Genomic DNA, 14,157 nt, shown 5'->3' on the forward strand with positions numbered 1-14,157 from the left:
TCCAATCGAACTCGTTGTAGAAAATAGCGCGCCGTATCGCTCGAAGCCGTATCGTCTGGGCCGTTTTTTACGGCAACTAAGAAGAAATGGACGGGATCACCCCTCTCTACATAATCTACGATCCCGTATACGAATACTTCGTCTGAAATCCGTGCCACCTCAGATTTGTGGGGTGATGCATTTAAGTAACCTTGATACCCATACCCATCCAATTCCAATTTTTGCTTTGTAATGATAATTATGGAACTAACTAAAAGTAAATATAAAGTCACCGTTGTCAAAGTCAATCCACTTGGGATGCGCCAACGCGTTTTTTTACGGCAATTCGTAATCGCTGGGGTTCTGGAACGCGTGTTGGCCTCTACAATGACTTGCGGAGGCCAGCCGATGATCAAGTCAGGGTTTTCATCCTCCCCGACAAGTCTGGTACCAATTTATCGGTACCCAGAAGGGATGGAAACCGTGGTTTGCACTAAGAAAACTTTCGAACCATCGACCGTGCGGCTACAGCGGACCTCTAACCGACTACGCTACACCTGCCCCTGTAGTTAACTATTCTAGGAGAAATGGTGTAACTTTGTCGGATCCTCCTCTTCACGCCGTGTCTGCCATTTTCCAGAATGACGGAATTCTAATTGTAAAATTTTTATCTAACTAAGTAAGCAGAGATTTTTATTCAATTAGATTAGTAGAAAAAGTGGTTTTATCCACCAAGTGGAAATGCCTTAGTTGTCCAGGGTTGCCACCGCCGCTTCCATCTCAACTTTGTAGAATTCTCTCTTTAATTCGACAAAACTGAGACTTAGGGGTTTCCTCGGAGAAGTGAGAGGGGGCAAAACAATCACGAATTTTGAAACTCTTGGACTTCGCTGGAAACAAGGAAATTAAAGGTTACAAATAAATAAAAGTTGCAGTTGTGTCTGCTTGAAGTGATTTGTTCAAAAAAGGATACCCGCGTACAAAAGAAACTGAAAAAATCTCTTGGTATTTTTCTTTAGGATAGGGATGCTTTAGTTGTCCAAGGCTTTCATGTCCGATTTCGATCTCACCTGAGTCGAGTTCATTCTTTGCTTACAAGGACGTAAAAATTACTTCTGTTTCTCTTAACGTGGTTTCCTCAAAAAAAAAATGATATCGCTGTATAAAAAAGGAAGAAAAACGCTCTAGTGTTCCCTTTTCAGTATTTTTTGAGGTACTAAAATAATTCTGTACTTTTCGAAAACAACATAATGGCCAGAACATCGTCCTACTAAATGAGCACCTTTTTTGCATAGACCAGTTAATGGGTCTTTCATGATTCTTCAGGTAGAAACTTTAGAAAAAAAAAGAAAAGAAAATTCAGAAAAGAAAACTAGAAAAGTTCAGAACTTGTCCTATTAAATGAGCACCGCCATGCTACTCATTAACAAGTTCGTGGCTCTTACAAAATCCTTTAATTGGGAACTTCGAACGAATCAAAATAGCGAGAAAACATCGCCTACATATCTTCACATTATTTTTTTTAGAACAACGACAATTCTCACTGAAATACTTAGGTTTCAACATTAAAAAGATAGTTGGTCAATTTTTAATGAGGGAATGATCTTAAAAAGACAATGGACACAGATGTAAATGTACAAAAAACAAACAAACTACTCGCTGGTAAATAAAGTAAACCATATTCGTGAGAACATGGAATTCCCATACATCCAACCAAACAAACGTTTGTATTTATCCAAACCAAAAGAAAATATTTGTATATGAAGACGAAAAGGGAGTTTCGTGAATGAAATATGTTATGTTGCCCCGGTAAGAAGCTCTTAAACGGATAAAGGAGGGACATCAAAAAAAAAAAACATCGAGAGGTATCCGAATATGGCATCAAAAAAAAAATGCTCACGCTCCATTTCAGAGTTCCAATGAGTTTCGCTTGTTCATAAATACGAAGAAAAAAAAACGAACAAATTTGCCAAAAATAAAAATAGATCCTAGTTTTTGAAAATCATGGAGTCATAGAAAAGAAATCATAGAATCATAGGAAAAAGTTTTGAAAAAAATTAAAATTAATCAAATTAAATCATAGAAGAAAACGAGATAGACAAAAATATTGGAGTAACTATGCTTTTTATGGGGTTTCCCTTTGACGTTTGTGGCTGACAAAGGGGATCCAAGAACAACAACGATGGTGAGAGACATGACATCCCAAGAAAAAAAACCAAACACTTTCCGAAATATACAAATCTATGTACAATTTGAACTATTTTCGAGAACAAAGAGTTTGGAGAACCAAAATGGAGTAAAATTTAGTACCGAACCTAAGTTTTTTCTGCAATAAATCCACAAATATGGGGCGCTAAAACCTCAAGATTACCTTAGAGGATCTAAACTCGGGAAAAAAAATTTCAAAAAAAAGGGGTTGGAAAACACCCCCCCCCCCCCTCCCCATCTACATTCTCCCAAGATGTTCTAAATGTCCTCCTGATTACGAGTATGCTAAACATTTCCGAAGTTTAAACATGTCCAATTTTAAGAAACGATCGCGAACGCCTTCTCTTTCCACGAGGAAGTATCCGCTGAGCATAAAAAAGGGCAGTACTGCAAAGGTGTAAATGTAATCAAGAACGGTTCTCAGGCCATATATTTGTCAAAATTAAATTTTGGAAATGTATTCGAAATTGACCGCTCATTTCTTTCCGATTTGTGATTTCAAAATCTAATTTTGCCTGCTTTTAAGGATTCTCTTAAGGGGTCAAACAACATTCTTAGAAATCCAATGATTTTGGGCAAATTTCATCGAGTTTTTAGCAGTCGACGACCCTAGGAGAACAGTAGCGCAAGAGGTCCAAAAGAAACAAATCCACGTAAAGAAAGAATATTGTTGACATAAGGATTATTATTTGTTGTTGATAGAGCTCGTATTGTTAGGCGTTGTGTGTGTGTATAGCCGCATAACCTAGTATTTATTGGTGTTGGTACATTGCTACTTTTTAGAATACACAGGAAATAATGAAGAAATTTCTCGAAGTTAAAAAAAAACTCTTAGAAACTAATTAACGAAAGAATTTAGAACGTTTTTTCGTTTTCAATGTTTTTTTTCTCGTTTTGCATACTCCTCTTTTAAATATAAAGCTATGTACCAATCGAAGAGTACATGTATTTCGGACTGCACGTTACGCACGGATATGAATTGACGCAGAACGAAATTATTGTGTTAGTTGCATTGTCCTAGAAAGAGGCGGGATAGCGCAGTCGGTAAGAGGTTCAGCTGCCTGCACGATCGATCGGAGGTTCGAATCCGCCGTAGTGCTCACCAAGCCTTTCATCCCTTCGGGGTCGATGAATTGGTACCAGACTTGTCTGGGAGGATAAAAACACTGACTTGACACATCGGCTAGCCCCCGCAAGTCATTGTATAGGCCAATTACACGTTCGTAAACCCCAAACGATTCTGAATTGAAGTGAACGTGATTGCGCATCCCTAGCGGATTGATTAACGCACTATGCACTTCATTTCTTGTCTTTTATGATGGGAAACTATATTGCCGAAGCATAGCATCAGTGGATGGGGATTCACATGTTGTATTTAATTTCTCTTCAATTTCTTCTTAGAATACACAGGAAATAATGAAGAAATTTCTCGAAGTTAAAAAAAAAACTCGGGAAAAGAATTTGATCACCAATCCCGATGAACAAGTGGTCAGTTGCGCAATTACAACCAACGTTTCGTCGTGATTTAGTCGATCAATATGTATATAAAGGATAAGGATAAAGTTTCTGGCGTTAATCAACTCCGCTTGGGATGCGCCCACACGTTCACTTCAATTCAGGATCGTTTGAAGTTTACTAACATGTAACTGGCCCATACAATGACTTGCGGTGGCTAGCCGATGTGTCAAGTCAGCGTTTTTATCCTCCCACACAAGTCTGGTACCAACTTATCGACTTCGGAGGGATGAAAAACTTGGTGAGCACTAGGGCGGGTTCGAACCCCTGATCGATCGTGCAGGAAGCGGAACTTCTAACCGCTACACTACAGCCGCTCCATAAAATATATAGTTATTTATTCATTTATTATTCCAAAATTACTATTGGTGAAGCTGAGCCTATATCACTAGAGTAGCCAGTGAGACGACAAGATGTTGGGTGGTCAATCGGCGAATGGAACAAACATTTCTTAGCTCCGTCAAGCAAAAAATTCTTAACAGAATTTGCGTAGGATCGATATCGTCCTAACACCATTAGGACGTACGCTGGTCGGTCTCCTTCGCTTAACAAAGTCGTAACCTTGTATGGAAAATGGCTACGCCTATGGATTAGGATTGTATAATAATAAAAACATATAATTTATATATACAGAAATAAAGAAATATATATATGTAGAAATTTATATACATATATAGAAACAGATACAAGCTTCCTCAACACTTGAAGTTCCAATCAGATAGGCGGATAACGAATTCCTGGATGAGTCTTGTCAACTGTGCTTTGTGAAAAACAGGAGCTATGAAAAGGATATGGATCAAAGTTTCGCTAAGATCATTTTGGCATTCGAATCTCCGGCTGACCTTGCTCGATCTGTATGACCAACAAAGTAAGGATGTGAACTTATTAGTGTTAGTCGTCCTTACGTATGCGACTCAAAGACGCGGCGTTTTTTAAAGTAAGGATGGAGCTCAACGATGTTGCCTAAATGGTTGCCCTGTAAATTTTTAGGAAAGGTATCCCATAATGAAGAACTTTGCGCAGGAGCCGATCTACCATACTGTCAGATGACGAGGATATTAATAGATAGAATCCATCGACATCATGTTTGTCTGAAGTATCCGCAGAAAAGCTTCGCGCTAGAGAGCTGTGGAAAGGATGAGGTGGGTTTCGCGTCATCGCGGATTGATACGCGGACACCACAAGGAAGTGAAACGGGATGTTACGGAGTATTAGATTGAATCATAAACAACTTCCGGCCAGGTACATCGTATCTGTTGTTGTTGTTGTTTATGTATACAATGGATTACCCATGCAAGAGATTCTGCTATCGCTACGCAGGCAAAACTTCGGTTAGCCTTTAGACAGCGGTTCAGTGTTCGGCACGTTAAGTTTTTTTTTTGTTTACCATGGAAATGCAAAATAAAAAAAATACGCTAACGCCATGTGATGCTTTGGGAATTAAGGTAATAGTGCTGCGGACACGGATCAAAAAATATCCAGTATGTATGGTGAAGAAGTGATAATCGATCGGTGATTGGAAATTGGTTTGTGAAATTCTATTCTGGAGATGTGAGCATAAAAGATAAACCAAGGGGGTGAGAAGAGATTGCCGTTTATACTTCGATTACGACGTTTTGAAGTCAATATAAGAACGAAATCCACGTCGAAGAACGAGAGCGCTAGTAAAGAAGCTTTCTTTGCTCCCACCTAGGGAAATGTATGAGAAACAAAACGGTTAAGAAGACTCAATTTAACAGAATGGATGGATTAATCTACGGATATTACCAGTTTTATCCAGGATAAATTCATTTACGAATGTAAGTGGCTTTAATTCCATGCATAACTCACCAATGAACGTTACCTTTTCCCAAACTTTCAAACACCGACCAGGACCGCAATCTATGAAAGAGCTGAAGAACTATAGGCACATACATGGCTCATTAGCATGTTGAGCAATTAGCAAAACAACCAGAAAATGGGAAGAAACGCAGGAAGAAAAAAAAACAGTTTTAAGAGACATCAGTACAGTTAATCCGTTCTAGAAAAAAGCAGGTGTCAAAGCAATAAATGATTGTTATAAAGTACCCAAATTCCCATAATTCCCGTTTGGAAAACAAAATGAAGCTCACTCCACTAATCGTCCCTTAAAGACATCACTCCACGAATCTGAGGTGGTACGGATTTCAGGTGCAGTATTCGTATAAGGCATAGTAGATTATGGAGAGGTGGGGTGATTCCGTCCATTTCTCCCTAATTCCCGTAAAAAAAAAAACGGCCCAGAAGATACAGCTTCGAGAGTTCCGGCGCGGTATTTTCTACGAGTTCGATTGGAGCGCGCCAGCCGTGTGCACACGCCGTATCTTCTGGGCCGTTTTTTTACGGCAATTAGGAAGAAATGGACGGAATCATCCACCTCTCCATAATCTACGATCCCGTATACGAATACTCCAGCTGAAATCCGTACCACCTCAGATTCGTGGGGTGGTGCCTTTAAGTGATCATGACAGGAGATTCTTTTACCTCGGTCACATGTTTTCTCAGGATTCAAAGGATGAATGCATTTCAATGCATAGGAAAATTTTCACACAGATGATTTCAAGGTTTTCTATCACAGAATAGATAATTTTGAAAGATTAGTCTAATGCGAAAAAAAACACTACCAATGATGATTTTTTTTTTGCCGAAATACAGAAAATACGGAAATGAAAAGCATGAAAACAGCTTACCGTTTTTTCGTTACATAAGGATACCAAGTGATATACAAACCTCCCATATTTCAAGAATAATGAAAAAGGATGATTATACTTACTAGTGGAACGCAAAAAAAAACGAAGAAAAACTCTGCTGAAGGAGAGCCGGGACGCAGAAGTAAGTAGAAGTAAAGGAAAGTGTCAAAACATCCACAGAAGAATTGGAAGAACGAAATATCGAAACCACATTGAACACCTATCGAGGATCTTAGTCTTCAAAAGTAGAATATATAGAATGTAGAAAGTATATGTAGTTCTTTCTCTGGTTAATTCTTCTAAAATTATCACTTATTCCAATGATTGTTCCCAATTTTTAAAAATATTAATATTTCTACTGTCTTTAAGAGCACTAGTCTGTTTTTTTTTCAGGCCATTTCGGTGGGTTTAGCAAGGTTTACAGGAGGAAATTACTTCTACGAGTTGAGTTCAAAGTTTTTTTTCAATTATATTTCAGTTTTACATTCCTTTCTGGATCTTTGCTAATACAAATTTGAAAAATTTGCAGCAATTCATTAAGGAATGAGAAAGAAAACAATAAAACCGATGCCAATAGGCATTTAGATGAGCGTATTCGTTAGGAAGAGCAGCTGGCTTACGGTAACGTAATAACTGACTCAATAGGCTTTTATTGAGATGTGCCGGAATGTTATCATCTTAGGAAAAAAACATAAACCTTGTTTTCGGAAGTTGTTGTAAATAACATAGATGAAAATTCTGTGCGAAAAAAATCTTTTAAATGAATGCTTTTGCCTTAGGGACCCGTATTTTCGTAGAAGGAGGCATACGCTTGAATTAGCAACTAGATGAGTCTAATTGATACGTCTAGACGCAAGATCACCTTGATCACCTTGATCCCGTTTTTTTTTTTTTGGGGGGTGGTGTTTTTTTTTTTTTTTTTTTTTTTTTCCTTGGTTGGTTAGCCGTTTGTTTTTTTTTTTCGTTTTGTGGGGGATATTTTTTTTTTTTTTTTTTTTTTTTTTTTTTTTTTTTAAAGATTTTTCTTTTTGGGGGGTGTTCTTTTTTTGTGGTTTTTTTTGGGGGGAATCAACTTCCCCCCCCCCCTTTTCCTCCTGGTTTTTTTAAACCCCGTCCCCCCGTTCCCCCCTTTTTTTTTTTTTTGGCAAACGCGGCGCCGCCCTTCCTTTTTTTTCTCTGGTTTGGGAAGAAATAATTATCCCTCCCCTCCCCTTTCTTTTAAAAAAAATTATCCTTACTCTCTATTTTCTTTTTTGCTTTTTTAACGCCCCTCCCTTTTTTTCTTCCTTCTTAAAAAATTGCTTTGGTAAAGAAAAGAGAAAGGAGGAAGTAGGGGGGTGGTGAAGGGGTGAGCACGGAGCCGGGTGTTCGGTCTTCTTCACTACATCCTCGATGCTCTTGTACGCTCCCCAAGCCGCTCGACTCCTCCGCCCAGCTCGGGGTCAGGTCGTTCATCATGTTCAGTTCCCGACCCAGATAAACGTAGCTGGTGCATTCGGATATGTTCGTTCCGTTGAGCGTGAATGGAGCCGAGACCCATCCGTTCCGCATGAACATCGTCTTTTGTAGATTCAGCTGAAGACCGATGCATCCACATGTTTCGTCGAATTCGGTCAGCATTCGTTCCGCTTGGCTGATGCTAGGTGTTACCAGTACGATGTCATCAGCAAAGCGCAAATGGTGTAGCTGCCGACCGTCAACCTTCACTCCCATGTCGTCCCATTCCAACTTTCGCATTGCGTTCTCGAGGGTGGCTGTGAATATTTTGGGTGAAATTGTATCACCCTGTCGGACCCCCCTCTTCACGTCAATGATGATGTTCTTGTAGAATGGCGAAATTCCGGTCGTGAAGTTACTGTACAACTCTCGAAGTACCTTTATATATTGAGTAGGGACGCCTTGGTTGTCCAAGGCATCAAGACCGCTTCCGTCTCAACAGAGTCGAAGGCCTTCTTTAAGTCGATGAAGGTGAGACAGAGCGGCATCTTATACTCTCGTGATACCTTGATGAGTTTCGAAACAGTGTGAATGTGGTCAATCATGCTGAATCCTTTCGAAACCCTGCTTGCTCACATGGCTGTCCTTCATCCAAGACTTTTTCAATCCTATTAAGGATTACTCTTGTAAAGAGCTTGTAGATGACGGACAGTAGGCAGATTGGGCGATAGTTGCCGATGTCATGTGGGTCTCCTTTTTATACAACAACACGGTCTTGCTGGTCTTCCACTGTTTAGGAACCTTGCATTCCGACAGATAACGTGTAAAGAGCCTCGCCAGGGTGTTGATGAGTACTGGCGGAAGGCTCTTCAGGTGTTCTGGTCTTATTCTGTCGGGACCGGGTGCTGTACGATTTCTTAGCGACATGATAGCATGTCGTATTTCGGACGGGAGAACCTCTGGAATGACTTGTCCATCTTCCCTCAGATGGTGAGGAGGCAAGTGGACATGGCTGTCGAAGAGATCAGAGTAGAAGTCGTAGATGATTTTCTCCATCCCCCTTCTCGATGCTATGGCTGTTCCCTTTGGGTTCCGGAGAGCACTCATCCTCGTCTTGCGACTGGCGAAGTCTCGACGGGCATAGCGGATGCTTTTCCCCGCCTCTGCAGCTTCAGCCAGCACTTCTGCTCTTCTCTCTTTAAGGTCTTCCTTTATCGCCTCTCGGCAAAGCCTTGCGAGCTCGGACGTGAGTTCTTGGTTCCCTGCGGCTCGTGCTGCTCCACGCTGGCGTATCAGCTCAAGAGTTTCAAGAGACAGACGCCTCTTGGTGGTTTTAAAACTCTCAGCCTTCTTTGCGTAGTCGTGAAGGTGTTCGACAAGCCGGTCATATTCCTCGTCGATGTTGTCCATTGCAGAATCTTCCCAAAAGCCGATTAGCGTAGCGAAGAGATCCCAGTTGATGGTAGTCCTGGGATTTCTCTCTCTGAACTTGGCGGCTTTCTCTGCTCTCCTTGTGAAGGAAAATCTTCCTCGGAGGAGGCGATGGTCCGATCCCGTATAGAACTTTGGTACAACACCGACGTCCGTCAGGCAGAACCTTTTATTGACGATGATGTGGTCTATTTCATTACGGTACCCTCCACCGGGTGACTCCCACGTCCAGCGTAAAGAAGAGGGCTTCTGAAATTGCGAGTTCCCATGGATGGTCTTAGTCGTCATGATGAACTCGGAGAGCCTCTCTCCCTGGTCATTCCATTGTAGGCCGTGGGTCCCGATGTGAAGTTCCTCCGGCGTTCTTCTTGGGCCAACCTTAGCGTTGAAATCGCCAACTATGACCTTGTAGAAGGCATGATCTTCTTGGTAGAACTTCTCCAGGTCCATATAGAAAGCTTCGACTTCTTCTTCTTCGTAGCTTGATGTTGGAGCGTAAACGACGAAGATAGTCAAAGCTGGGATTGGGCCACATCTTCTCATCCGCAGACGTCCGATTCGGGTCGTAAGTTGTTCAAAAGAGTCGATGTTCTTTGCCATACTCGTGTTGACGAGGACGCCAACTCCACCAACACCTCTACTGTCGCATGTTCCTAAGAACAGTTCTTCTCCAGTTTCATATACGGCGTTGAGAGGGTGACGTCGTCTCGTCTCGGTCAGTCCGATGACGTCGTACTTGATCTTCTTGGCTTGCATCATCAGATCTTCGATGGCCGCTTCCGATGCAAGCGTACGTGCGTTATAAGTACAGATCGCCATCCTAGTCCTTTTCCGTTTTGGTAGCCTACATGACTCCTGCAACCCCGTCCTACCTGGCGCTACCGTACCAGGCTTTCCTCCGGAATCAGGAGACTCTTTTCTATTACTGTGTTTTGCTTAAAAATTTTAAAACCCATGGGCAGGTTGCAAGCCTCTAGTCCCATGAGTTTCTGGGAGAACTTTCGTTCTCCCGGTGTGGACATGTGGAGCTTATTTGTTGGAGGCGACTCCAAACCGCCTCCCTTGCACCTCCCAGTCACTTGATTGCAGGCTTTTGGCCGGACCGACATGGGATACTAGGATGTCATGAGTCAGTCCTGGCTCAGCAGAAACAGGGAGTCCATCCCCTGAATCCACCTGCGTCTCTGGGCAAGCGCAAGGTCGCTTTTGGTCCGCGTTTAGCCCCCTATCCGCCACCCGGGGACGCGCCACGTAGCCTCGCGACTAACCGGCTGTGATCCCTCTAGTGAGGGAGATCCGTGGAGACGCAAGATAGAACTCAAAAATTACAAAAAAAAAAAAATCGTTCTTTAGAGGAACTTCCGCAGCTGACCGAACATCAAACCTCGACGGAAACCAAGAGGTTCGAATAACTCAAAAAGAAAATCTGGACCATTCCAGATATCGTTGATGGGCACACGAAGAACGAAGACTGCACAAAGAATGGTTTATAAAGGCCGTAAAAAAAGTAATTTATGGGAAATGAGAGAGATAATCACAGAAAATCAAGCAAACCGTTTAAAACCACTTCATTACATAACGGAATCAAGTGAAAATTCCCACAATGCAGCAATCTTTATAAATATTGGAGCCGGTAAAGAATAAAATAAGTCTCCCATTACTGTTCATAGCAAAGAGAAAAAGAAAAAGGAAGCTTTCACGACAATTTCTCACGGAATTGACGATCACGTGAGAAATTATCGTGCAAGGTCTCCAGCATGCCAGATGTGAGAGATACAAATGATATCGCTTGGAAAAGAAATTAATGATATTGCACTGCACGAAAATAGTGTTCCATACGACGCAAAAGTTTTCCAGAAGCTTCTTTATTTTCCTAAATTCTGTGGGACATGGGATACTAGGATGTCATGAGTCAGTCCTGGCTCAGCAGAAACAGGGAGTCCATCCCCTGAATCCACCTGCGTCTCTGGGCAAGCGCAAGGTCGCTTTTGGTCCGCGTTTAGCCCCCTATCCGCCACCCGGGGACGCGCCACGTAGCCTCGCGACTAACCGGCTGTGATCCCTCTAGTGAGGGAGATCCGTGGAGACGCAAGATAGAACTCAAAAATTACAAAAAAAAAATTCGTTCTTTAGAGGAACTTCCGCAGCTGACCGAACATCAAACCTCGACGGAAACCAAGAGGTTCGAATAACTCAAAAAGAAAATCTGGACCATTCCAGATATCGTTGATGGGCACACGAAGAACGAAGACTGCACAAAGAATGGTTTATAAAGGCCGTAAAAAAAGTAATTTATGGGAAATGAGAGAGATAATCACAGAAAATCAAGCAAACCGTTTAAAACCACTTCATTACATAACGGAATCAAGTGAAAATTCCCACAATGCAGCAATCTTTATAAATATTGGAGCCGGTAAAGAATAAAATAAGTCTCCCATTACTGTTCATAGGAAAGAGAAAAAGAAAAAGGAAGCTTTCACGACAATTTCTCACGGAATTGACGATCACGTGAGAAATTATCGTGCAAGGTCTCCAGCATGCCAGATGTGAGAGATACAAATGATATCGCTTGGAAAAGAAATTAATGATATTGCACTGCACGAAAATAGTGTTCCATACGACGCAAAAGTTTTCCAGAAGCTTCTTTATTTTCCTAAATTCTGTTTCTAAAAATTGATTAAGGGCATCACCCCACGAATCTGAGGTAGTACGGATTTTAGGTGGAGAGGTGGAGTATTCGTATACGGGATGGGAGACTACGGAGAGAGGGGGTGATTCCGTCTATTTCTCCTTAATTGCCGTAAAAAACGGCCCGAAAGATACGGCTTCGGGCGTTCTGACGCACTATTTTCTACAAGGGATTCGACTGGAGCGCGCCAGCCTCGTGCACGCGCCGCATCTTCAGGGCCGTTTTTCACGGCAATTAGAAAGAAATGGACGGAATCACCCCCCTCTCCATAGTCTCCAATCCCGTATACGAATGTATACTCCACCTGAAATCCGTACCACCTCAGATTCGTGGGATGATGCCTTTAAGTCAAGTCATTCCATAAAATTTTAGTACCGATAATTACGAAATGAACATGCTTCTTAAGTCCTGATGTAAATAAGCTCGGCTGGAACGAAGACTACTAGAGTTTTTTTTTAAAGCTGCTATGAAAATCTACTTGAAAATTGAAATGACATGCCGACTTTACTCACAAAAGAAAGAATCCTAAGATTTAATGTGGAATATTAAAATACGAAACAAAAAGCCAAAACAAGGCTTTGTCTTCATGTAAACCTGAATCAATCATGGTGTCTCTCAACAACAACGTCAACAATCAACAAGTTCATTGTCAATAGCGTAATTTATGCTTGTCTAGGCGATTTCTTCTATCTCTTAGCAAAACTAATTCCTCAAATGAATATTGACACGAAATTCGTTCGAATAGTTTCATACAGCCGCACACTAAAAAGGATTATTTACTAAGTGGGAATCTAACGATATATCTCAAAACGTCGATAAGCCCTATCGCTTTTTTTCATTCACACTTGCTCGAATTCTTTGAAAATCAATATTCAGAGGTAGTTTCTCTCTTATCCAAAAAGAAATGAGGACAAAATCCAATCCAGTTGCTGTGAGCATATCCATAACCTATCTAAGAAGTGTTAGACATAGATGGAACTACCAGTTTGTAGCACTACAGTCGCGTCAAAACGACACGAGTCTAGTCGTGGTGCATTTGCGTACGCGCTCGAAACGGCGCTGTGGAGGCAGCAGTTGGAACCGAGATGGGACCGTCGCAGACTGCAGCGATGAGTGGTCCACGCTACGCTCCCAGCCGCCGCGCTCCACCGAAGCGCCTCGAGTGAAGCCGCGTACGCAATTGCGTACGTGCTTCATGTCGTTTTGATCCTACTATATGTATCGTTTTAATTGAAATAATTTATTTAGTCAGGGAACCAGCTATGTTTACTACTATGGTAGGCTCAAAACGACATGAAGTACGATGTAGTTACGAAAACGCCTACGCTTGAATCCAAAAGGTGGAGAAAGCGATCGAGGTGGGACCATCAGGAAATACAGCGAAGAGTTCTGCTAGCGCTTACGCAACTGCACTTGTCGTTTTTTTTTGGACCCGATTACGTATGCATCAATCTCGTTTCACGCCATTGTTATTCCCTAATAAAGGTGCACTATTTTCAACCTATTTCTAAATCCCTGAATGAATGAAATCAGTAAATTGGTCATTATAATGACACCATTGATTTCCTACTATTCAAAATCTATTGATCACAGATGATTCCAAAATGTGCGATTATAGGAGTGAGCCAGAAATCAAATTCAAACGCAAGAGATGTGAGAAACCGTGAACAAAGCAGAAACAGTCCATCATAAAACAACGCGAACACTGATTTAGGCAATTTTTTTTTAGTTTAATGTCAAGAAGAATTGAACAGTATCAGTACATCAAAATTCGAACATAAGGCGAATTCAAGGTGGTGATTGTGGTTCTAGCAGTAAAAGGTAGAAGGACGTCCTCATTTTTAGAAAGAGGAAAAAAAATCGATTGAATACGTGGAAATCACGTCTTCACATAGATGAAAGTATTGAGCAAAACACAAGTGTTTGGGGGAATTTGAAGCTCGAAATCTAACAGATCCTCGCAATTTTCGTATTTAAATCTTTGGACGTGGTTAACAAGCTAGTAACCGTTTCGCTTTGCAGCGTAGATAAATCCCGAACGATGATTGGAAACCGTTGTACGTTGGTGTGTTTTCATAAATATTGTCAGATCGAAGAATATTGTCAGAACCTGAAACCTAGTGCAATTGCGTAGGCGGCCGCGTTCAAAGAGGCGCGGCGGAGTCACCAACGGAGGTGTGGCCCTCGCTG

The 14,157-nt window shown here is 41.5% G+C and overlaps 2 protein-coding genes across 2 annotated transcripts; both read right to left on the reverse strand.

Moving 5' to 3' along the window:
- Positions 1-7,700: 7,700 nt before the first annotated feature.
- RB195_013237 (uncharacterized protein) lies at positions 7,701-8,147 on the reverse strand (the record flags this gene model as incomplete). The annotated part of the gene is made up of 1 exon (XM_064202955.1): positions 7,701-8,147. One exon carries the CDS (start codon positions 8,145-8,147, stop codon positions 7,701-7,703), a length of 447 nt encoding a protein of 148 aa, XP_064058836.1.
- A 378-nt stretch (positions 8,148-8,525) lies between these two features.
- Positions 8,526-10,097, reverse strand: RB195_013238 (uncharacterized protein; the record flags this gene model as incomplete). The annotated part of the gene is made up of 1 exon (XM_064202956.1): positions 8,526-10,097. One exon carries the CDS (start codon positions 10,095-10,097, stop codon positions 8,526-8,528), a length of 1,572 nt encoding a protein of 523 aa, XP_064058837.1.
- Positions 10,098-14,157: the final 4,060 nt, after the last annotated feature.

The sequence above is a fragment of the Necator americanus genome, chromosome V (genome assembly GCF_031761385.1).
Source record: "Necator americanus strain Aroian chromosome V, whole genome shotgun sequence".
In the NCBI taxonomy this organism is placed as follows: domain Eukaryota; kingdom Metazoa; phylum Nematoda; class Chromadorea; order Rhabditida; family Ancylostomatidae; genus Necator; species Necator americanus.